General features: G+C 44.2%; 1 protein-coding gene across 1 annotated transcript in view; it reads left to right on the top strand.

Annotated features, from left to right (window-relative positions):
- The window catches only part of LOC311135218 (inactive serine protease PAMR1-like), a 56,928-nt gene extending 46,475 nt beyond the window's left edge, over positions 1 to 10,453 (top strand). Inside the window, exons 9-14 of the mRNA XM_084169150.1 lie at positions 123 to 1,214; positions 1,405 to 1,581; positions 1,801 to 1,867; positions 2,914 to 3,146; positions 5,823 to 6,199; positions 9,070 to 10,453. Of these exons, the coding sequence (XP_084025276.1) occupies positions 123 to 1,214; positions 1,405 to 1,581; positions 1,801 to 1,867; positions 2,914 to 3,146; positions 5,823 to 6,199; positions 9,070 to 9,639 (2,516 nt within the window). The 3' untranslated portion in view covers positions 9,640 to 10,453. The remainder of the gene's footprint in view (positions 1 to 122; positions 1,215 to 1,404; positions 1,582 to 1,800; positions 1,868 to 2,913; positions 3,147 to 5,822; positions 6,200 to 9,069) is intronic.
- The last annotated feature ends 13,231 nt before the right edge of the window (positions 10,454 to 23,684 follow it).

The raw sequence follows: 23,684 nt of genomic DNA, 5'->3' as shown, positions 1-23,684 counted from the left end.
GACCAGGCCTGCGTGAAATTGATTATATTGTACTAGTAGAATGTGTGCAACCATTCAGAACTGTATAACAACACTTATTTTCTATCCAGAAAGTCACTTGTTTTCTCTCTTTTTATTTACAGTGAATAATACACTTGCTGAACCAGGCAAAGACAAAGAAAATGACATAGCAAGAGATACAGAGAAGGACAAAGAAAAGGATGCAGAAAAAGAGAAAGACACTGACAAAGACATTGAAAAACCCAAAGACAAAGAGATAGACAGTAATACAGGTATCAAGGAGGACGTGGCTGGTAAAGATCCAGACACAGGCCTGAGGAACACAACAGTGGACGGTAAAGATAAAAACATAGACATTACTCTGGTTAACATCCCAGGACGAAGCGAGGATAAAACAAGTGACAAAGAAAAAGAAACTGGGCTAGAAAAACCTACTGGAGGTACCAAGGATAAAGTGGACAGTAAAGAAACGGATGACATCATAAACACAGTGGAGGGAGGGAGAGAAAATTATGTGGGGAAAACCAACGCGGACACAGATGGCAGTCCAGATACTGGGGGAGACACAGACGTGATACGGGAGATAGGAAAGACAACAGAGATCCCTGAGATAGTGGTGGTGCTGGAGGATAAAGGACAGGAGGAAGAGGAGAAGAAAGAGGCACCAGTAGATAACAGCAGTGATCCAAACATAGTTGATCCTAATGACTTAAAACCAAGGGGAGACACATTTGCCATAGATTACACTGAGTTAAAACCAAGGGGAGACACATTTGCCATAGATTACACAGAGTTAAAACCAAGGGGAGACACATTTGCCATAGATTACACTGAGTTAAAACCAAGGGGAGACACATTTGCCACTGTTACGGATGTGTTTGGCACCAATGACATAGAGCACGGTATGAATACAACAGTGTCTAAAGACATTGTGAAGATTATTATTCCAACTAGAAGCAACAGCACACAGTTCACCCCATATTTATCAGGAGGTCAGGAAACCGAGAGGCTTGCAGAAAAGCAACGCAAAGATATAGGAGCAACTAAAGATAAAGGCTCAACTAAAAATATAGGCTCAACTAAAGATATAGGCTCAACTAAAGATACAATGGCAAGTACAAGCAAACCTGAAGAAGAAAATACAGGAAAAGATTCAGACAAACCAACTAAAGAAGAGTCTGAGGATGAGAAGAGAGAAAACCAAAGCATCAATGGTAAGACTCAGAATCACCCCAAACACTTCAGGTGCATGTTGTACAATACACTGCATTATTGAAACAGATATTATAATGACCCTCAGCATCTTACATTTTCTCCTCCACTCTCTCACTCCCTCTCCACCTATCTATCTTCCACTCTCCGCCTGCTCTCTTTCCCCTCTTTTCCCTCCGTCTCTCCTTCCAGAGAGGAGCTGTCCCCCTCTCCCACAGCTCTACCACGGGTACCAGCAGGTTGTGCCAGGGCTGGTGCCAGAGACAGTAGAGTTCTTTTGTAACCACTCAAACGCTCTGAGTGGTGACGCCAGACGCACCTGCCAGCCTGGCGGCACCTGGGGGGGCACTCAACCCCTTTGTGTGAGAGGTAGGCACTTACGTGTGTGCGAGTTTGTGTGTGTGTGTGTGTGTGTGTGTGTGTGTGTGTGTGTGTGTGTGTGTGTGTGTGTGTGTGTGTGTGCCTGCATTATCAGCAAGGGACACACTGTAGCACCTGCCAGTTGAGCACTCTCAACCCAACATTGAGAATGAAAGCGGCTGCCAGCCTGTAAGTAGGTTTTAATGGGAACCCTGTGTTTGTCTGCAGCCTGCAGAGAGCCCAAGGTCTCAGAGCTGGTCAAACAGAGAGTTCTGCCTGCACAGGCTCCATCCAGGTATGTCTAACGATGTATAATATATTATGTTACAGAGCACACATAAACATACACATTATATAGTCTACATTAAATGCCAGACGTAAGCATTAACCAACACTATACTGTTTATCCACATTACCATTGCAGTCATGATATATCAAAACCACATACATAAAACGTACAGTATATGTGCATAATCATATACCAACATCATTGGCACACCACACAAGAGAGACCATAAACATTATGTATGAACCTCCTTAATACACACATCACAGCAGAAGACTTAGCTCTTTTTAGTGTGTGACAGAACCACTTTACCATGTGATGCCCACATAAAAATGTGGCTGCGGATCTGACTTTTCCTGGATCTTTCTTCCCAACAGCTAAAGGTCCCGAAGTTTGTGCATGTGCAGGATTCTCTACTTTAGGCACAGTCTCTGCGCTCTACTCGTAGAGAGCGGACTACTCTGGTGAATGGTGCTCGATCAAAGCTGAATCAATATCTGCAAGATCACATAATGATAGTGTTGTACATAACAGAGCCAAATATAATAGCATACAGTAGTATAACGTTACTGTAAGACAAAAAACACCACCTCATTTCTAATGAGATTTTAGGACGATTGTGTGAATGGTCGCATTTCTCTCTCATGCGGGCACAACTCAATATATGCATTGATTGAAACAAAACACAGGTAGGCTATGCTACAGTTTGTTAACACTATCTGCTCTAAAATTGCAACACTGTACATAACTAAGAAGATCATTCATAATTGACAGTGAGAAATGTGAAGGGAGGGTGACCACACATTTATTTTGCGTTAAATAGAGGTAAAGGAACACATGCGCAGAACGTGATACAGATCTTTCCAGGGGTTCCAGGGGGGCGAGACGGGGGTGGAACGGGGAAGTTACCTGCAGATCCGCAGCCTCTGCCTATAAATTAACAATTTAAAAACCTAAAAGGACTTATACACACTGCTAGCCTCTTTAGGTACATTATACACTAGTTTGTTTCTGTAAAGGCATCTCCATGGACCCCTCTCCTCTCTCCCTCTCAGGAAGACCCCTGTGCATAAGCTCTACTCTTCCTCTGGGTTTGTGAGGATGTTCCAGTCCACCAGCCCCACCAAAGGTCCTCCAGTGCTATCCCAGCTGCCCCAGGGCTTCCACCACCTCTACACTCACATAGCGTACGAGTGTGCCTCTCCCTTTTACCAACACTCAGGCAGCGCACGCCGCACCTGCCTCAAGACTGGCAAGTGGAGTGGGCGTCATGTCTCCTGTTCGCCAGGTGAGGGCAGCAGAGCCACATTACTTGATGTATATCTTACAGTTTTTCTCGATTGTTTACACACATTTTCTGAAAGCATGCCTCATATTCTCAGAACTCTACACACAAAACAAAAAACACACACACAATGGGCAAAACCCCTCAATTCTCCAGCAAAATGAAACTTTACATTCAAAACAATGTTATTTCTTATCAAAATTGTATTTTGTTTTCAAATGACACACACAAACCATCATATGAATAGACATTTATAAGAACCAGTTGAACACTGATGTGCTCAATGTAAAACACTATGATGAATGGAAAACATTTCTTCTCCATTCATCATAATGACTTAGGCCTTTTTTTGGTTCAGTGTTGCCATTACTACAGACAGTACATACATAAGTGTGTTGTAAAATATTTGAGAATATTGTTTTTATACTCAGAACACACAAATACACGGTAACAAATATATTTCATTTTTCCCACAAAAACAATGTACACTGTGTACATCCCATTCCCAACCAACACAAAGTTGCACATACAGTGGTCTACATACAAAACAGAATAATTGAATGTATACAGTTACAGAAAAAAAAAAATATATATATATATGATGCTGCATCTTCTCTTCTGTTGCGGTCTGGCCACAGCACCTCACCCACATCACAAGCAATGTTTTCCCTGGCCAAGCAGTGGGGGAAATATCGCCTAGCATGGCGATTCCAGCCATGAAAAGCATCAGCTGCTATATCTCCACATGCATCTTCCATAGCTTGGAGAAGAGGTATACGCGTTTGTGGATTTCGGTCATACACTTTCCATCTCCAGGCAGAAAAAAATTGGAGAATATGGAGGGAGATAAACAACTAAAAAGCGTGGGTGGGCAGTGAACCAGTTACGAACCAGAGCAGCCCTGTGGAAACTTACGTTGTCCCAAATGACAACGTACCTGAGCTGCTCTGGGCCATCTACCTGATCTGGTGGAATGAGTGTGTTGTGTAGGGTGTCCAGGAATGTAATCAGATGGGCCGTGTTGTAGGGGCCAAGGGTAGCATGGTGATGGATGATGCCGTGGTGGGTAATCGCTGCACACATTGTGATGTTCCCTCCGCGCTGGCCAGGGACTTGAACAATGGCACGCTGGCCGATATTCCTTCCCCTCTTTCGTCTTTTTGTGAGGTTGAATCCAACCTCATCAATGAAGATGAACTGGTGCTCCACTGCAGCCACCTCTAGCTCAAGTACTCTCTGAAACACACATGACAATATCAGAAATAGACATGGAGTGGTCACTATTGTGAAGCACAATCATTATGATTACAATACTGAAATATGTATAATTTATACAGTGTTGAGAGTATGTATCAATTGTGGGATTGTATAGGACTCACTTGCACATAATTATATCGCAATTCTTTGACTCTTTCTGAATTGCGTTCAAATGGCACCCTGTAGACCTGCTTCATCCTGAGATTATTTCTGCGCAAGACACGGTCCAGTGTTGATAAGCTTACCCTATCAATATTTTGAAATATCTCATTGTTTTCTATTATTTTTCTTTGTATTTGCCGTAATGTTATGGCGTTATTTTCTAGGACCATGTTCATGATTTCAGTTTCCTGTTCAGGAGACAGAACACGTTCCCGACCACCTTGTGTTGGTAATCTTTCAGTTCTGCCAAACAAAGAGTAAAATGCTGTAAATACAAAGTAGAAATACATTTCCCAAATACTTGAAACATACTTTATTTTTACAGTCCTACAGAACACTCCACAGGCAATACTGTACTACTGTACTCATTGAGTACTGTATTGATATGCAGTACTGCAATTTTCTAGTGAGAGTAGATTTCTTACCTATTCTCATTTCGGAATGTCCGGATGATGGATGCTACAGTGTACCTGCTCAAATTTGGCTGTACTCTTTGCCCAGCCTCCCTCATTGTTAGACCATGGTTGACCACATGATCAACCAAAGTGGCTCGGATCTCATCAGAGATTACGGTCCTTGGCCTTCCTCATCCTCGTCCTTGTCCTTGTCCTCCCTGTCCTCCTCCTCTTACTCTCACTCCTCTGGCTCTGCCTCTGTTTCCAATGTTGGCATCCATTGCTCCAAAACAGAAGAGCTTACCTGTTGCCCTTTTATGCTAAAGCTCTGATTGTTAATTGTAAAACTTTGTGACGGGTGTTTGCCCATGTGATGAGTCAGTGTGCATATTTGAATGGCAGTGTGTTCATTATGAAAACAATATATTTTCTGCATGAAAATTGTGCCAAATGCAAAGATTTGTGTGTAGTGTTTTGAAAAAAGTGTAAAGCAGGAATTGTGCTTGTAGTTTAGCAGAATTGGTTCAGGGGGTTGGTGCATGAGTTACATGTTGTGGTCATTGTGTCTCAAGTACCAGTATTTGTGTGTAAACAATTGAGAAAAATTGTAATATAAGGAAAGGTTTGTCTTGCCACCTAGGCATGCTAGAATTGCACTTTCAAACCACACTTAGACATTAAGCAATCAAGAAAATTGTGCTGAAAAAGTACTATTCCAGGGTGGGTGTGATGTGGAATAAGGTTTTCACACAGTATCAAATGTTGTTTTATCAATGTCTTCCTTCTCCTTCTTTCCCACCCTTCTCCTCCCCGACCACACTTTCCTCTCCTCCACCCTTGTCTCTCCATCCTTCTCTTTTCCCAGTGTGTGGGAAGCACCCCACCTTTGACCCCCAGAGCCCGGCAGAGTCCCACTGGCCCTGGCTAGCCGCCATCTACCGACGCCCCACCAACGGAGTAGGGACCAAGCTGGACAAGAAGGCCAGCCTTGCTGGGTCACTAAAGAAGGAGGCTGGAGCTGGATCAGGTGCTGGGGCTAGATCCAAGGGGCAGGACGAGGCCTCAGGCTGGCAGCTGGTGTGTAGCGGGGCCCTGGTGAACCAGCGGAGTGTGGTGTTGGCAGCCCACTGTGTGACTGAGCTGGGGAAGCTGTACCCACTGGATGCAGCCACGGTCAAGGTGGTGATGGGAAAACACTACCGCAGTGACCTCAGAGAGACCAAGGGCTTGCAGCATCTCAGGGTAAGAGCGGGGATGGAGAGGGCTGAAGGGTGGGGAGTAGAGAGTGAGAGCTGTTTTGGAGAGGGCTAAATGGGTTGGTGGGTGGGGGGTGGGGAGTGAGAGAGGGTTTGGAGAGGTCTAACTAGGTTGGTGGGTGGGGAGTGAGAGGGGGTTTGGAGAGGGCTTACTGGGTTGGTGGGTGGGGGTGGGGAGTAAGAGGGGGTTTGGAGGGCTAACTGGATTGGTGGGTAGGGAGTGGGTAGTGAGGGAGGATTTGAAGAGGGCTAACTGTGTTGGTGGGTGGGGGGTGGGGACTGAGAGTGGGTTTGGAGAGGGCTAACTGGGTTGGTGGGTGGGGGGTAGGGAGTGAGAGGGGGTTTGGAGACGGATAACTGGGTTGGTGGGTGGGAGTGGGTAGTGAGGGAGGATTTGAAGAGGGCTAACTGTGTTGGTGGGTGGGGGGTGGGGACTGAGAGTGGGTTTGGAGAGGGCTAACTGGGTTGGTGGGTGGGGGGTAGGGAGTGAGAGGGGGTTTGGAGACGGATAACTGGGTTGGTGGGTGGGAGTGGGTAGTGAGGGAGGATTTGAAGAGGGCTAACTGTGTTGGTGGGTGGGGGGTGGGGACTGAGAGTGGGTTTGGAGAGGGCTAACTGGGTTGGTGGGTGGGGGGTAGGGAGTGAGAGGGGGTTTGGAGACGGATAACTGGGTTGGTGGGTGGGAGTGAGAGGGGATTTGGAGGGCTAACTGGGTTGGTGGGTGGGGGTGGGGAGTGAGAGAGGGTTTGGAGAGGGCTAACTGGGTTGGTCAGTGGGGGGTGGGGAGTGAGAGCCAGTTTGGAGAGGGCTAACTGAGTTAGTTGTTCGGGTGTGGGGGGTGAGAGGGAGTTTGGAGAGAGCTAACTGGGTTGGTCAGTGGGGGGTGGGGAGTGAGAGGTGGTTTGGAGAGGGCTAACTGGGTTGGTCGGTTGGGGGTGGGGAGTGAGAGGGGGTTTGGAGAATGCTAACTGGGTAGGTGGTTGGGTGGTTGGGGAGTAGGGAATGAGGGAATGAGGGGGTTATAGTATATAGCCTAGAGGAGACCACCTGTACTCAGCCACACTGCAATGATTAGACTGAAATATAACTATGGTGTACAGTTCATCACACATGATGTTACACACTCTATAGGTACATTTTCAAGCCTTATGGGATGGTAAAAGCTCAAGGTCTACGTCTATATAATACCAATGGCTGGGTGGTTTTGAACCTGTGTCCAATTAAAATGTATGCTTTCACAAACATGACATCATGTCTACTACATCTAGCCATGTAAAACAGCCCCATGTTTGTTTACGTTCAATCGTTGAATAGGTGCCAGAAAGTTACTTTGACCGTAAGTAAACACCAATGTGGTTGTGCGACATGGCTAGTCTGGATCTAACCAACATATACAGTAGCGTATTGCCATTTTGCAGTGTATTGTAAATAATATGGTGTAATGGTACATTATGCACTTTATAAAGGGCTGTCAATTAATATATGCTACATGACAAAAAGTATGTGGACACCTGCTCATTGAACATCTCATTCCAAACTCATAGGCATTAATATGGAGTTGGTCCCACCTTTGCTTCTATAACAGCCTCCACTCTTCTGGGAAGGCTTTCCACTAGATGTTGGAACATAGGAACATTTCTGTATGGACCTCGCTTTGTGCACGGGGATGTTGTCATGCTGAAACAGGAAAGGGCCTTCCCCAAACTGTTGCCACAAAGTTGGAAGCACAGAATCGTCTAGAATGTCATTGTATGCTGTAGTGTTGAGATTAATTATTATTATTATATTATATTATTATTATTATTTCCCTTCACTGGAACTAAGGGCCTAGCCCGAACCATGAAAAACAGCCCCAGACCATTATTCCTCCTCTACCAAACTTTACAGTTGGCACTATGCATTGGGGCATGTAGCGTTTTCCTGGCATCCGCCAAACCCAGATTCATCCGTCAGACTGCCAGATGGTGAAGCATGATTCATCACTCCAGAGAACACGTTTCCACTGCTCCAATCCAATGGCGGAGAGCTTTACACCACTCCCGCTGACACTTGACATTACGCATGGTGATCTTAGGCTTGTGTGCGGCTGCTCAGCCATGGAAACCCATTTCATGAAGCTCCCGACGAACAGTTATTGTGCTGATGTTGCTTCCAGAGGCAGTTTGGAACTCGTAAGTGTTACAACCGAGAACAGATGATTTTTACCCGCTACACGATTCAGCACTCACGGTACCGTTCTGTGAGCTTGTGTGGCCTACCACTTCGCGACTGAGCCGTTGTTGCGCCTAGACGTTTCCACTACACAATAACAGCACTTACAGTTGACCGGGGCAGCTTTAGCAGGGCAGAAATTTGACGAACTGACTTGTTGGAAAGGTGGCATACTATGACAGTGCCACGTTGAAAGTCACTGAGCTCTTCAGTAAGGCCATTCTACTGTCAATGTTTGTCTATGGAGATTGCATGGCGGTGTGCTCGATTTGATACATCTGTCAGCAACAGATGTGGCTGAAATAGCTAAATCCACTCATTTGAAGGGGTGCCCACATACTTTTGTGTGAGTGAGTTGCCAGGTAACAAGCACAGCCATCCCACTGACATCCTAGCTGTCACCCTGCTGTTAGGTTTGGCACAGGGTCTCTCTTCTGTCTACAGCTTTTCTTTTTTTGACACCCCCTTTCTTTCTCTATTCTTTCTCTTACCATCCCTCCTCTCTATCTCTGAAAATTCCTTCTTCATTCTGACCATCCCTTCGCTCACTGACCATCCCTTCTTTCTCTGACCAGTCTATTTTCTCTCTCTCCCTGATGATCGTTCCTTTCTGTCTCTCTACCCATCCCTCCTCTTCTCCTTCAGGTGGCCTCCATCTCTATCCACCCCAACTACGACCCCCTGGTTCTTGACTCAGACCTGGCAGTAATCAAGCTGCGGGACAAGGTTCGTATCGGGGAGAAGGTCCTGCCCCTCTGCCTACCTGACACCCAGGGGGGAGAGGTGACCTCCAGAGAAGGGTTGGTGATGGGCTGGGCCCCCCTGCCGGACCCCCGGATTGGGGAAGAGGAGCAGGCCAGGGTGGGTGTGCAGCACCTGGCCGACGTGGTGCCCTGTGAGCAGCAGTACGCCCGTAAAGGGATGCCCGTGAGTGTCACGGACAACATGCTCTGTGGCCGCCAGCGACCCGACTACAGCCCGTCTAACATCTGTCCCGCGGACACAGGAGGTATCCTGATCCTTCCTGCCCAGACAGGCTCCGCCCAGGACCCCTCTCTTGCCTCTCCAGCGAGGCGGGACAAGTCCAAAGGGGAGTGGCGGCTGCTGGGGTTGGTGAGTTTCGGCTATGACCAGGGAGAGTGTGACCCGGACCTGTTTACTGTGTACACACATGTGGCCAACTTCAAAGACTGGATAGAGAGCCATATGAAGTGACATCACCAGGATGTGACTCGCCTTGTATCTCTCTTTTCCTCCCTCTCTTCAACCAACTACCCCCTCTTTTTCTTCATCATTATTTCCCCTCTTACTTTTATTTGCCAACGTCTTTCTCTATTCTCCCTCCTTCCTCCTCCCATCTACCTTCTTCTTGTCATACCCAGGCAGGGAGTGTGGTCAGTAAAGATCAGAGTAACACTGGACTGCACAGTGCTCTGAGCTGACTTTAGGAGGCCCTAACACAAACTGATCAGGTAAAGCTGCGCTCCACTCAGCACAGTACTTCAGTGTTCAGGTTTTACCTAATTTGGTGTTAGACTTGAAAACAATCTGAAAACCAGTTCCCTCAGGCCTCTGGGAAAAGCTGGTTTTCATTGTATTCTTTCATATGTATATATCATGTAATGTATTATTATTATGGCTCTGCACGTGGCTCAAGGGATGTACATATTGTATAGAAGGACAGAAAAGTAATGTTGTTTTTAATTAAAGATATGTGGTTGTGTGTGAAGACACGGTGGTCTGGTTAGAGTTGTTCATCGAGTGTGGTTCTGTGAGCTTTCATCCTGCATTAATTCAAAGGATACCCATGTGATTCTACTAAATAGAATTGAGAGAGAGAACCTGGCACTTGCTATGTAAATCAGACAGCCGTTTGGCCAGGGCCAGTTCTTCAGCCTATGAATTAATCCAGGTAAAATATAAACAATGAAGGGCTGCAATCGAACACCGGCAAACTGAAGTAATTAACAAAATAATTTCCCCTTCTTTTATGTGCCTACACAGTTAATAAAGTGTGTATAACGCAGTTAATAATTTAAGTGTTGACCGCTCTGCAAGCATCTAAAGAGAAAATTAGGGAAGTAATCGATGGAGAAAGTGTAGTGTGAACATTTAGCCACAGGGTGGCAGTTTTAAAATGTCAATTTATATGGAGGGATGCTCTGGCATTGGCATTTTGGTATTTTATTAGAATCCCCATTGCAAAAGCAGCAGCTACTCTTCATGGGGTCCACACAAAACATGAAACATGACATAATACAGAACATTAATAGACAAGAACAGCTCAAGGACACAACTACATCAATTCTTAAAAAGGCACACGTAGCCGACATATCAATACATACACACAAACTATCTAGGTCAAATAGGGGAGAGGTGTTGTGTGGTGAGGTGTTGCTCTGAGACAGGCTCAGCCCAAAGCTCACAGCCAGAGGGACTTGGTATTCACACACACCAAAATGATACTCACTCCACTTTCTCTCTTACAATGTCTACTACATCTACAAAAAACGACTTCAGAACAAGCCCACAAGCCCAGCACAGATTAAGATCAGCTTGTAATTATCATGACCATATGTGTGTGGTGTGTGTGAAGCACTGTAAGTGTGTGTGTGTCCACTGTTCTCTGCTATACGTTGCAGCACACCTACTGTACCTTTCCCCACCTTGCTCTTTCTTCTCACACTCTCTCTCTTGCACACACACACACACACACACACACACACACACACACACACACACACACACACACACACACACACACACACACACACACACACACACACACACACATGCAGACACACACATGCAGACACACATACGTAGACACACATGCAGACACACACATGCAGACACACACGGTGTCTGAAAGATGAACAGATGAAGGGGTATTTCTACCACGTTGGGGGAGCTGCTGTGTCTGTGGTTGTGTTATCGGCTCTTGGGTTATGAGTCATGAGGATTCTGGGAAGGAGAATGAGCTGGTGATGCTGGTGATGCTGGTGCTTAGGAGTGAGATGTCCATCTGTGATTGTACAGGAATAGGAAGCATCTTGGGAGGTGTTTCGACAACATCTACAAGATTGCATTAGCAAGCTGAGAGACATCACATTGTAGCAAATCTGCTCTTGGCAACAATTACATTCTGACCATAGCCTTCCCTTGGACACTCACTGCCCTGGTAGGAATAGTCTGTACAAAGGATACTTGGAGGGAGATCGAAGTTCAATCAAATCTTTGGGTGGACTGCATCCTAGAGACATTATACGTTCTCTTTCGCACAGGAACAAGATTTATGAAAGCTTTTCTGTCCCCTTTCTCCTCCTGTTTACTGGAAATGGACAAGGTCCTCATTTAGGCCCCAAATTCCCCTGAGGAGAGAGCTCTTCTACCCCGGCTGAAAGCAGACGTATTCTCAGGCCCCTGTTAGTTCATAGGTCAACATCAGTATAGCCGGCCAACACTTCACCACAACTTGACTGTTCTGCTGGGAACTAGAAAATGACCCTGAGACCAGTGGAAAGCACCTGACAATGCTGAGAAAAGTGCTGCGATGAGGGCTACATAGTGTTTGCACTGAAGAGGCTGAGGGGCAAGGCACTTGACACCTGACGTAGGCCTACACATAATGTCAGTTCACAGTCCAGTTTCACAGTCAAACCAAGCTGTACTACGGATTTCGCTAACGTGTTCTTTAGAGCAAAGAAAAGAGATCCGCCTTGACTCACTCATTGGAGACTCCAGGGAGAGGGAATTAGACAACAAAGAGATCGCCTTCCTTCCTGTCGACACGAGAGAGACGTGGGACTAGTCTTGTGATGTTCTCAGGGTTCTGCTGTGTCCATGGAGACCATGCATTTACATTTAACCTCCTCGCAGGTGTTCTGTGATGTGTTTACCTCCCCTCGCTATCACTACCACACACACACACACACACACACACACACACACACACACACACACACACACACACACACACACACACACACACACACCTACACATTCACACACACACCACCATCACACCCATCCCCACCCTCCTAGCCCCTGATCTACTCACCCTGCCTGCCTGCCACCCCACTCTTCCTCCCCTTTCCATCTCCATGTCTACCCAATGCATGGCTATGAGGGGCTTTAGGCACCAAACAGAAAACATATATTATTCAGTCATATACATGCACAGAAACATATACAGTACTTGCACACATAAGCACATATATTCACATACCACTGTGCACATACACCCACACACACCAATTCTGTAGTGTATTTAAAGCCCACTGTGTGATTTCACGATCACTCATCCATATGGAGGCCTCTGACGAGGTGGCCAAGCAGAGGTGACAATGTGATTTATTGCTGCTTAGTTTATTTGGTTTCCACTGCAGCAGAAACCATGTAATGGATTCTGAAGCTGGTTACTGCTTCTCACAGAGCGAGAGAGAGACAGAGAGAGAGAGAGGGGTGGGGGGGCTTTCTATGATAGACCGGAAGCCCTGGATACATTGAATATAAACACAGCGCCAGAAGTTGCCTAGAACAGGGGTTCCCAAAGTGGCCAGATCTCAAAATATATACAAAATAATAATAATAATAATAATACAATTTAAAAAATACAAATAAAAACAACAGATTAAAGAAGTTTTGGACACGGGGTCCGTGGAAAAAGTTTAGAAGGTGCAATACAATACAATATAATATTATTAATCCACAATGGATGTTCTTAACCCTTAGATGCACAACATCGGCCTGGGAGGCTCACAGGGATATTGGTATCCACAGTACTCCACAGTATCCCAGTTCCCCAAAAATGTTGTTTTGAACATAAATGCACTGTAATTTAAGCTTTAAAACTGCAAATGGCACACTCTGCCCCATGGCAAAATGTGTAGAATTGCAGGAAATTAGCTTTAAAACTGCAACATTTTCTCTGATGCGAAGAGGAGGGCCTTTAAAATGTTCTTTCCCAGGGCCCGAGACTTGATTAGTCCGGCCGTGCACTGCAGAAGTCATAGTAATACTGCTTGGGTGCTTTTTGTATTGCACTCTAGGGGCTCTATTCAATCCGCATTGTGGAAGTTCAGCGTTACAGCGTGATTGAAATTTAAAGACAACATTCCCGCTTTAGCAGAGACTGCATTCACGGTAAACACTGCATATGTCGGCTCAATTGGAAATTACCTTTACATTTCTATCACGGAATCTGTAATGCTTCAGCTTTACAGATTGAATGGAGCCCTAAAGCAAGATTTGTGTTCTTATACTATGACGGGGTCCCTGATGAATTTGCTATCACAAAAGGGGTCGCAGACACAAAAAAGTTTGGGAACCCCTGGCCTAGAGCCTACCCCTCTACTGGTTACCAGTATTACACTCTGTACTGCTGATGTTGTTTTTGTTTTTAATCCCCCATCCAAAGATGTGGCTTAAGTTTAAGGTTCAGTCTTTAGCTCCATTCAACTCCCACCATACAACACAATATATATATCTTCCCTCCTTAACCACTCCATACAACACAATTTCTATACCTTCCCTCCTTAACCACTCCATACAACACAATTTCTATACCTTCCCTCCTTATCTATATCTTCCCTCCTTAACCACTCCATACAACACAATATCTATACCTTCCCTCCTTAACCACTCCATACAACACAATATTTATACCTTCACTCCAAGAGGCATTCCCCAGGATCCGGTAACTTTATTACTCTGTAACACGCTAGCGACATACCCAGAGGTTCCCTGATCCAAGCTACGGTTAATGTTACTTTAATGATTTTTGATTAGATTTATTACTCCATTGCACTGCTTTCATTTTTACATTTACATTTTTTAGTCATTTAGCAGACGCTCTTATCCAGAGCGACTTACATATATATATATATTTTTTTTTATACTGGCCCCCTGTGGGAATCGAACCCACAACCCTGGCGTTGCAAACGCCATGCTCTATCAACTGAGCTACATCCCTGCCGGCCATTCCCTCCCCTACCCTGGACGACGCTGGGCCAATTGTGCGCCGCCCATGAGTCTCCCGGTCGCGGCCGGCTGCGACAGAGCCTGGATTCGAACCAGGATCTCTAGTGACACAGTTAGCACTGCGATGCAGTGCCTTAGACCACTGCGCCACTCAGATTGATTATTGATTGCCGTTACCATTAGTATGTATCTATTTATCCTGGTACTGGTCACTATTACTCCTGTTTACATGTATATATTACCATTAGTATATTACCATAAGTATTTATACACTGAGTATACAAAACATTAAGAACTCCTGCTCTTTCCAAGACACATACTGACCAGGTGAATACAGGTGAAAGCTATGATCCCTTATTGATGTCACTTGTTAAATCCACTTAAATCAGTGTAGAAGAAGGGGAGGAGACAGGTTAAAGAATACATTTTAAGCCTTGAGACAATTGAGACATGGATTGTGTATGTGTGCCATTCAGAGGGTGAATGGGCAAGACAAAATAGTTAAGTGCCTTTAAACGGGGTATGGTAGTAGGTGCCAGGCGCACCGGGTTGTGTCAAAAACTGCAATGCTGCTGGGTTTTCCATGCTCAACAGTTTCCCATGTGTATCAAGAATGGTCCACCACCCAAATGGACGTCCAGCCAACTTGACACAAATGTGGGAAGCATTGCAGTCAACATGGGCCAGCATCCCTGTGGAACGCTTTCGACACCTTGTAGAGTCCATGCCCTGACGAATTGAGGCTGTTCTTAGGGTAAAAGGGGGGACAAGGTGTTCCTAATGTTTGGTATACTCAGTGTCTATCCTACTACCAGTCACATTTGATGTATAAACCCACCGCAACCAATCCAGTACCGCTGCACATTGAATATGGTACTGGCACTGACCTGTATATACTTGCATTCTCGTGTTTCTATCTCACATCGTAATACATTTGTATTTTTTATTATCTATATTATAATTATTATCACTGCATTGTTGGGAAAGAGATCTCAAGGTAAGAATTGCACTGTATTGTTTTACACCTGTTGTATCATGTGAACGTGGCAAATAAACATTTTATATATACAGAGTATGTAATGTATTTGAATTGGGACTGGTGAATTTCACTGCACAAAGTTTGCACATATCCGCTGCAAACAGCCTTATATCAAGAGATATGGTGCCTTCAGAAAGTATTCACACCTCTTGACTTTTTTCCACATTTTGTTGTGTAACAGCCTGCATTTAAAATGGATTACATTTAGATGTTATGTCATTGATCTACACACAATACCCCATAATGCCAAAGTGGAATTATGTTTTTAGAATTTTTTATAATAAATCTAAAGCTGAAATGTCTTGAGTCAATAAGTATTCAACCCCTTTGTTATAGCTAGCCTAAATAAGTTCAGGAGTATGAATGTGCTAATAAGTTGCATGGACTCACTCTGTGTGCAATAATGGTGTTTATTATAATTTTTTAATGACTACCCCATCTCTGTACCCCACATATACAATTATCTGTAAGGTCCCTCAGTCGAGTAGTGAATTTCAAGCACCGAGTCAACGACAAAGACCAGGTAGGTTTTCCAATGCCTCGCAAAGAAGGGCACCTATTGGTAGATGGGTAAAAATAAAATAAAGCAGACATTGAATATCCCTTTGAGCATGGTGAAGTTATTAATTACACTTTGGATGGTGTATCTATACACACAGTCACTACAAAGATACAGGTGTCCTGAGGATGGATCAACAACATTGTAGTTACTCCACAATACTAACCTAAATGACAGAGTGAAGAGAAGGAAGCTTGTACAGAATAAAAATATACAAAAACATGCATCCTGTTTGCAATAAGGCACTAAAGTAAAACTGCAAAAACATGTGGCAAAGAAATTAACTTTTTGTCCTGAGCACAAAGCATTATGTTTGGGGCAAATCCAACATAGCACATCACTGAGTACCACTCTTCATATTTTCAAGCATGGTGGTGGCTGCATAATGTTATGGGTATGCTTTTCACCGGCAAGGACTATGGAGTTTTGACGCAATATAGAATTAGAATTTTAAGAACAACAACAAACAATACCTTGACAACCTGCTGTGGTCATTCCCTTGTGAGAAGGCATTGTCAATGGAAGATCAACTTGTTCAAAGTGGCTAGAGAGGACCCTGTAATGAGAGAGATAAATAATTGTATGGAAAATATTAGCCTACAAGATTCAATCGAGCTACATTTGCTTCAGTTGCATCCCATTAATGTTCTGGAACAGCTCTGCAGAGTGGTCACTAGCTGGCATATCCACAATGTCATAAAATAAGATTTTAATCCTAACCCTAACCTTAACCCTAACCTTAACCAAACCGTTAACCCTAATGCCTAACCCTAACTTTAAATTAGGACCAAAAAGCACATTTTTCTTTTCATTCATTATTACAATATAGCCAATTTTGACTTTGCAGATGTCCTATCTAAGGGGAAATCGCTCAGTTCTGCCTCCAGGACAAGACTCAATGACAATAAACATCAACTGAGAAAGAAACGCAAAACTGGCACCGGAAGTCATTCCTTGCACATATTCTGATCATCATGACTTGCTTAGGGTAACTTGGGGGAAATCGCACCGGACGAGAACGGTGTGATTTCCCCTTAGATGGGCCAGCTGCAAAGTCAGACTTGGTTATATTGTAAAAATTATTGAAAACAAACATTTGCTTTTTAATCTTAATTTAAGGTTAGGGTTGTGCATTAGGGTTAGCGGTGTGGTTAAGGTTAGGGTTAGGGTTAGGGTTAATATTAGGCAGTGGCGGCTCCTGAAAAAATTCTCAGGAGGGGCAATTTTTCTGATGATTTAGGTGACCTACACACATTTTAAAAAAGATATGTCCAGCAACAACATGAAGACAGGGGCAGCATATAAGTCAATACCAGAAGCATTTATTGACTGATCTGGGGAGATGGATTCCAGTTTCTGTGACAGATTATAAATAATCTCTGATGCCTTTGTTATATTAGCTTTTGGTTGAATGTACTGTCGTAGTAAATATATAATGTTATAGCTTGGTCTGACTAAAATCTTGTGCATGACCCATTTTGTGTTGGGCGTTTGTTTTCAATCAATGCTGTTCCTATCCTATAACAATGGACAAAAGAGTCCTATCTTGTCAGCCTTGTCAGCAGGTGGCCAAGGACAACACCCACGCCATAGGTCTCTCAGTTCTTCCAACTCACGAGTTCTTGCTCTGAGGACACACACACACACACACACACACACACATCATCACTGTTAAACACACACACACACACACACAAAAATCCCCTCTCTTTAGGCTGAACATTTGAAGACAGAGAACCCGACTCAGAGCCAATGCAACAGTGGAGGGGACCTCGCCCAACTCATCAGGACCAATCAGAAGATCAGAACTACTAGATTCAACCTACATCATTTATTGTATAAAATGTCTGCACACAATGTTTTCGGGGCTCTCTTCAGATAGCTCCCTAAGAGTTTGACGAACGAGTCCGTGCACGCGATTCCAGATATCTTTACCTCTGAATAAACTGCCTTTATTATACCATATCCACCCTGTCCAAAGTCTCTACTTGGTCTCAGTTCTCCAGTAAACTTGTGATTATCAACAGTACACAACGGTAACAAACAATTGGGGGAACTCACGGGGCAGATAGTAAGGCCGCAGTGACACAGAAAGCAGTTCAATGTCGGGGGTACAGAGTCGCTCTCTTACCAGGATCGATTTTCCCTGTGACTGTCAGATCGCGGTCCGCTCTGACCAGGGTGAAGCCGGCCGGCTCCACTTCTCTGTCCGGGACTCTGTCATCCAGCCAAGTCTCCCAGCTGTATTGGATTCCGCTGCCAGCAGCGTTTTCATTATTTAGTCCGTTCGTAGCGGGTATGTACACGATCAACAAGATCAGTCCAAAACCCACCACTGGAAATCCATGGTTGGCAGAATGTTTGTAAACTAAGTGTACAAATTAAAAACATAAAATAACGCCACTAAGTGTACAAATTAAAAACATAAGATAACGCCACACTGCAGGTCGCAACAGAGACGCTGCTAGCCGCTATTTTCTTAGTTACGTTCATGGTTACGTCACGTATGACGAAAGCGCGTAAGTGCAAGCCCACAGACACCCATAGAGATTGTATTGAAAGCTTTGAAATTTGAAAAAAATAGATTTTACATGGGAGTCTATGACAGACTTCTGGGCGATTTTCAACCTGACTGAAATCGCCCCAAAAACGGGCGGGGCCATTTGAAGCACGACTTTAGCCTGATTTGACATTTAGTGGCAGTCAGATCAGATTAGAACACTGATAACTACTGTTGCCGTGATATAATTGATTAGAAAAAAAATCCCTTCCTTTTCCCGTTTGGCAGTGCGTCGCCCATATCGCCCTATTGAACACACCGCCCCTGATATTAGGGTTAGGTTTACGACTTTGTGTCTGTGCCAGCTAGTGACCACTCTGCAGAGCTGCCTCCAGAACAAGATGCATGATGTAAAATGCTAATCTGCGTTTCTTTCCTCTCATTAATGGGATGCAACTGAAGCAAACGCAGCTCGATTGAATCTTGTAGGCTAATATTTTCCATGTCATTATTTCTCTCTCTCATTACGGAGGAATCTCTAGCCACTTTGAACAACATGATCTTCCATTGACAATGTCTTCTCACAACGGAATAATGACCACAACAGGTCGTAACGGTATTGTTTGTTGTTCTTCTTAAAATTCTAATTCTATATTGTGGCAAATTTGCGCACACCCAATGTTCCATAATGTTTTGTCATGGAAAATATGAATGTTGTTTCCAACTACCAATCAACAACTGTGCCGTAAATCCGGCTGCATATTGAACGTTGAGATTGCCAAAAGGCCAGTCTCTTCGGCAAATGACAAAAGTAGTGGAAAGTTAGCTCAAAAGACCAGTATCCAGACTAAATGAAGCCTACTTTCGGAAGCTGTCGTAGTAAGTCATCTTGGACTCTATTCATGCTATCCCTGGCCTGTGACTTTGTAAGAGGGTATCCCTAAAACACTTTTTTTTAATCCCAGTCCAAAAGGGAGAAAATATCAACAACATTAAAAACACAATCCCAATTCATAGAGAGGAAAATAGAGAGTGAAAAAATACACATGATGGGTTGCACTTTATTTCATGGTAGAGGCAATCAACTAGCAATAGGACTTTGTGGGTTTAAATTTTTTTTTTTTTTATATTTTACCTTTATTTAACCAGGTAAACCAGTTGAGAACAAGTTCTCATTTACAACTGCGACCTGACCAAGATAAAGCAAAGCAGTGCGATAAAAACAACAACACAGAGTTACATATGGGGTAAAACAAAACAAAGTCAAAAATACAACAGAAATACATATATATACAGTGTGTGCAAATGTAGCAAGTTATGGAGGTAAGGCAATAAATAGGCTATAGTGCAAAATAATTACAATTAGTATTAACACTGGAATGATAGATGTGCAAGAGATGATGTGCAAATAGAGATACTGGGGTACAAATGAGCAAAATAAATAACAATATAGGGATGAGGTAGTTGGGCGGGCTAATTTCAGATGGGCTGTGTACAGGTGCAGTGATCGGTAAGGTGCTCTGACAACTGATGCTTAAAGTTAGTGAGGGAGATAAGTGTCTCCAGCTTCAGAGATTTTTGCAATTTGTTCCAGTCATTGGCAGCAGAGAACTGGAAGGAATTGCGGCCAAAGGAGGTGTTGGCTTTGGGGATGACCAGTGAGATATACCTGCTGGAGCGCAGATTACGGGTGGGTGTTGCTATGGTGACCAATGAGCTAAGATAAGGTGGGGATTTGCCTAGCAGTGATTTATAGATGGCCTGGAGCCAGTGGGTTTGGCGACGAATATGTAGTGAGGACCAGCCAACAAGAGCGTACAGGTCACAGTGGTGGGTATTATATGGGGCTTTGGAGACAAAACGGATGGCACTGTGATAGACTACATCCAATTTGCTGAGTAGAGTGTTGGAGGCTATTTTGTAAATGACATCGCCGAAGTCAAGGATCGGTAGGATAGTCAGTTTTACGAGGGCATGTTTGGCAGCATGAGTGAAGGAGGCTTTGTTGCGAAATAGGAAACCGATTGTAGATTTAACTTTGGATTGGAGATTCTTAATGTGAGTCTGGAAGGAGAGCTTACAGTCTAACCAGACACCTAGATATTTGTAGTTGTCCACATACTCTAGGTCAGACCCGTCGAGAGTAGTGATTCTAGTCGGGTGGGCGGGTGGGCGGGTAACAATGTGGTCCTTACTTCAACAATCCTTTATTTGTATTTAATATTTTATTTTTTAGGGGGTAGATCAGCTTTAATATTACAGATAGATTGCAACTTCCGTCAATGTAATTGTCTGCATCACTTCGAATCCCCCATATGTTTTTTTCTCTCGCATACATATACAGTGGGGAAAAAAAGTATTTAGTCAGCCACCAATTGTGCAAGTTCTCCCACTTAAAAAGATGAGAGAGGCCTGTAATTTTCATCATAGGTACACGTCAACTATGACAGACAAATTGAGATTTTTTTTCCAGAAAATCACATTGTAGGATTTTTTATGAATTTATTTGCAAATGATGGTGGAAAATAAGTATTTGGTCACCTACAAACAAGCAAGATTTCTGGCTCTCACAGACCTGTAACTTCTTCTTTAAGAGGCTCCTCTGTCCTCCACTCGTTACCTGTATTAATGGCACCTGTTTGAACTTGTTATTAGTATAAAAGACACCTGTCCACAACCTCAAACAGTCACACTCCAAACTCCACTATGGCCAAGACCAAAGAGCTGTCAAAGGACACCAGAAACAAAATTGTAGACCTGCACCAGGCTGGGAAGACTGAATCTGCAATAGGTAAGCAGCTTGGTTTGAAGAAATCAACTGTGGGAGCAATTATTAGGAAATGGAAGACATACAAGACCACTGATAATCTCCCTCGATCTGGGGCTCCACGCAAGATCTCACCCCGTGGGGTCAAAATGATCACAAGAACGTTGAGCAAAAATCCCAGAACCACACGGGGGGACGTAGTGAATGACCTGCAGAGAGCTGGGACCAAAGTAACAAAGCCTACCATCAGTAACACACTACGCCGCCAGGGACTCAAATCCTGCAGTGCCAGACGTGTCCTCCTGCTTAAGCCAGTACATGTCCAGGCCCGTCTGAAGTTTGCTAGAGTGCATTTGGATGGTCCAGAAGAGGATTGGGAGAATGTCATATGGTCAGATGAAACCAAAATAGAACTTTTTGGTAAAAACTCAACTCGTCGTGTTTGGAGGACAAAGAATGCTTAGTTGCATCCAAAGAACACCATACCTACTGTGAAGCATGGGGGTGGAAACATCATGCTTTGGGGCTGTTTTTCTGCAAAGGGACCAGGACGACTGATCCGTGTAAAGGAAAGAATGAATGGGGCCATGTATCGTGAGATTTTGAGTGAAAACCTCCTTCCATCAGCAAGGGCATTGAAGATGAAACGTGGCTGGGTCTTTCAGCATGACAATGATCCTAAACACACCGCCCGGGCAACGAAGGAGTGGCTTCGTAAGAAGCATTTCAAGGTCCTGGAGTGGCCTAGCCAGTCTCCAGATCTCAACCCCATAGAAAATCTTTGGAGGGAGTTGAAAGTCTGTGTTGCCCAGCGACAGCCCCAAAACATCACTGCTCTAGAGGAGAACTGCATGGAGGAATGGGCCAAAATACCAGCAACAGTGTGTGAAAACCTTGTGAAGACTTACAGAAAACGTTTGACCTGTGTCATTGCCAACAAAGGGTATATAACAAAGTATTGAGCAACTTTTGTTATTGATCAAATACTTATTTTCCACCATAATTTGCAAATAAATTCATTAAAAATCCTAGGCCTCTCTCATCTTTTTAAGTGGGAGAACTTGCACAATTGGTGGCTGACTAAATACTTTTTTCCCCCACTGTATATATATATATATATATATATATATATATATATACATATAAATACATACATACAGTCGGGAGAATAAGTATTTGATATACTGCCGTTTTTGCAGGTTTTCCTACTTACAAAGCATGTAGAGGTCTGTAATTTCTATCATAGGTACACTTAAACTGTGAGAAACGGAATCTAAAACAAAAATCCAGAAAATCACATTGTATGATTTTTAAGTAATTAATTTGCATTTTATTGCATGACATAAGTATTTGAAACATCAGAAAAGCAGAACTTAATATTTGGTACAGAAACCTTTGTTTGCAATTACAGAGATCATACGTTTCCTGTAGGTCTTGACCAGGTTTGCACACACTGCAGCAGGGATTTTGGCCCACTCCTCCATACAGACCTTCCCAAGATCCTTCAGGTTTCGGGGCTGTCGCTGGGCAATACAGACTTTCAGCTCCCTCTAAAGATTTTCTATTGGGTTCAGGTCTGGAGACTGGCTAGGCCACTCCAGGACCTTGAGCGGCCTCTTACGGAGCCACTCCTTAGTTGCCCTGGCTGTGTGTTTCGGGTCGTTGTCATGCTGGAAGACCCAGCCACGACCCATCTTCAATGCTCTTACTGAGGGAAGGAGGTTGTTGGCCAAGATTTTGCGATACATGGCCCCATCCATCCTCCCCTCGATACGGTGCAGTCATCCTGTCCCCTTTGCAGAAAAGCATCCCCAAAGAATTATGTTTCCACCTCCATGCTTCACGGTTGGGATGGTGTTCTTGGGGTTGTACTCATCCTTCTTCTTCCTCCAAACACGGCGAGTGGAGTTTAGACCAAAAAGCTCTATTTTTGTCTCATCAGACCACATGACCTTCTCCCATTCCTCCTCTGGATCATCCAGATGGTCATTGGCAAACTTCAGACGGGCCTGGACATGCGCTGGCTTGAGCAGGGGGACCTTGCGTGCGCTGCAGGATTTTAATCCATGACGGCGTCGTGTGTTACTAATGGTTTTCTTTGAGACTGTGGTCCCAGCTCTCTTCAGGTCATTGACCAGGTCCTGCCGTGTAGTTCTGGGCTGATCCCTCACCTTCCTCATGATCATTGATGCCCCACGAGGTGAGATCTTGCATGGAGCCCCAGACCGAGGGTGATTGACCGTCATCTTGAACTTCCTCCATTTTATAATAATTGCGCCAACAGTTGTTGCCTTCTCACCAAGCTGCTTGCCTATTGTCCTGTAGCCCATCCCAGCCTTGTGCAGGTCTACAATTGTATCCCTGATGTCCTTACACAGCTCTCTGGTCTTGGCCATTGTGGAGAGGTTGGAGT

The sequence above is a fragment of the Coregonus lavaretus genome (assembly GCF_964263955.1).
Source record: "Coregonus lavaretus genome assembly, chromosome: 9".
NCBI classification, from domain to species: Eukaryota; Metazoa; Chordata; class Actinopteri; order Salmoniformes; family Salmonidae; genus Coregonus; species Coregonus lavaretus.
Note: the sequence above shows the minus strand (reverse complement) of the source record. Positions and strands in the feature narration are given on the sequence as shown.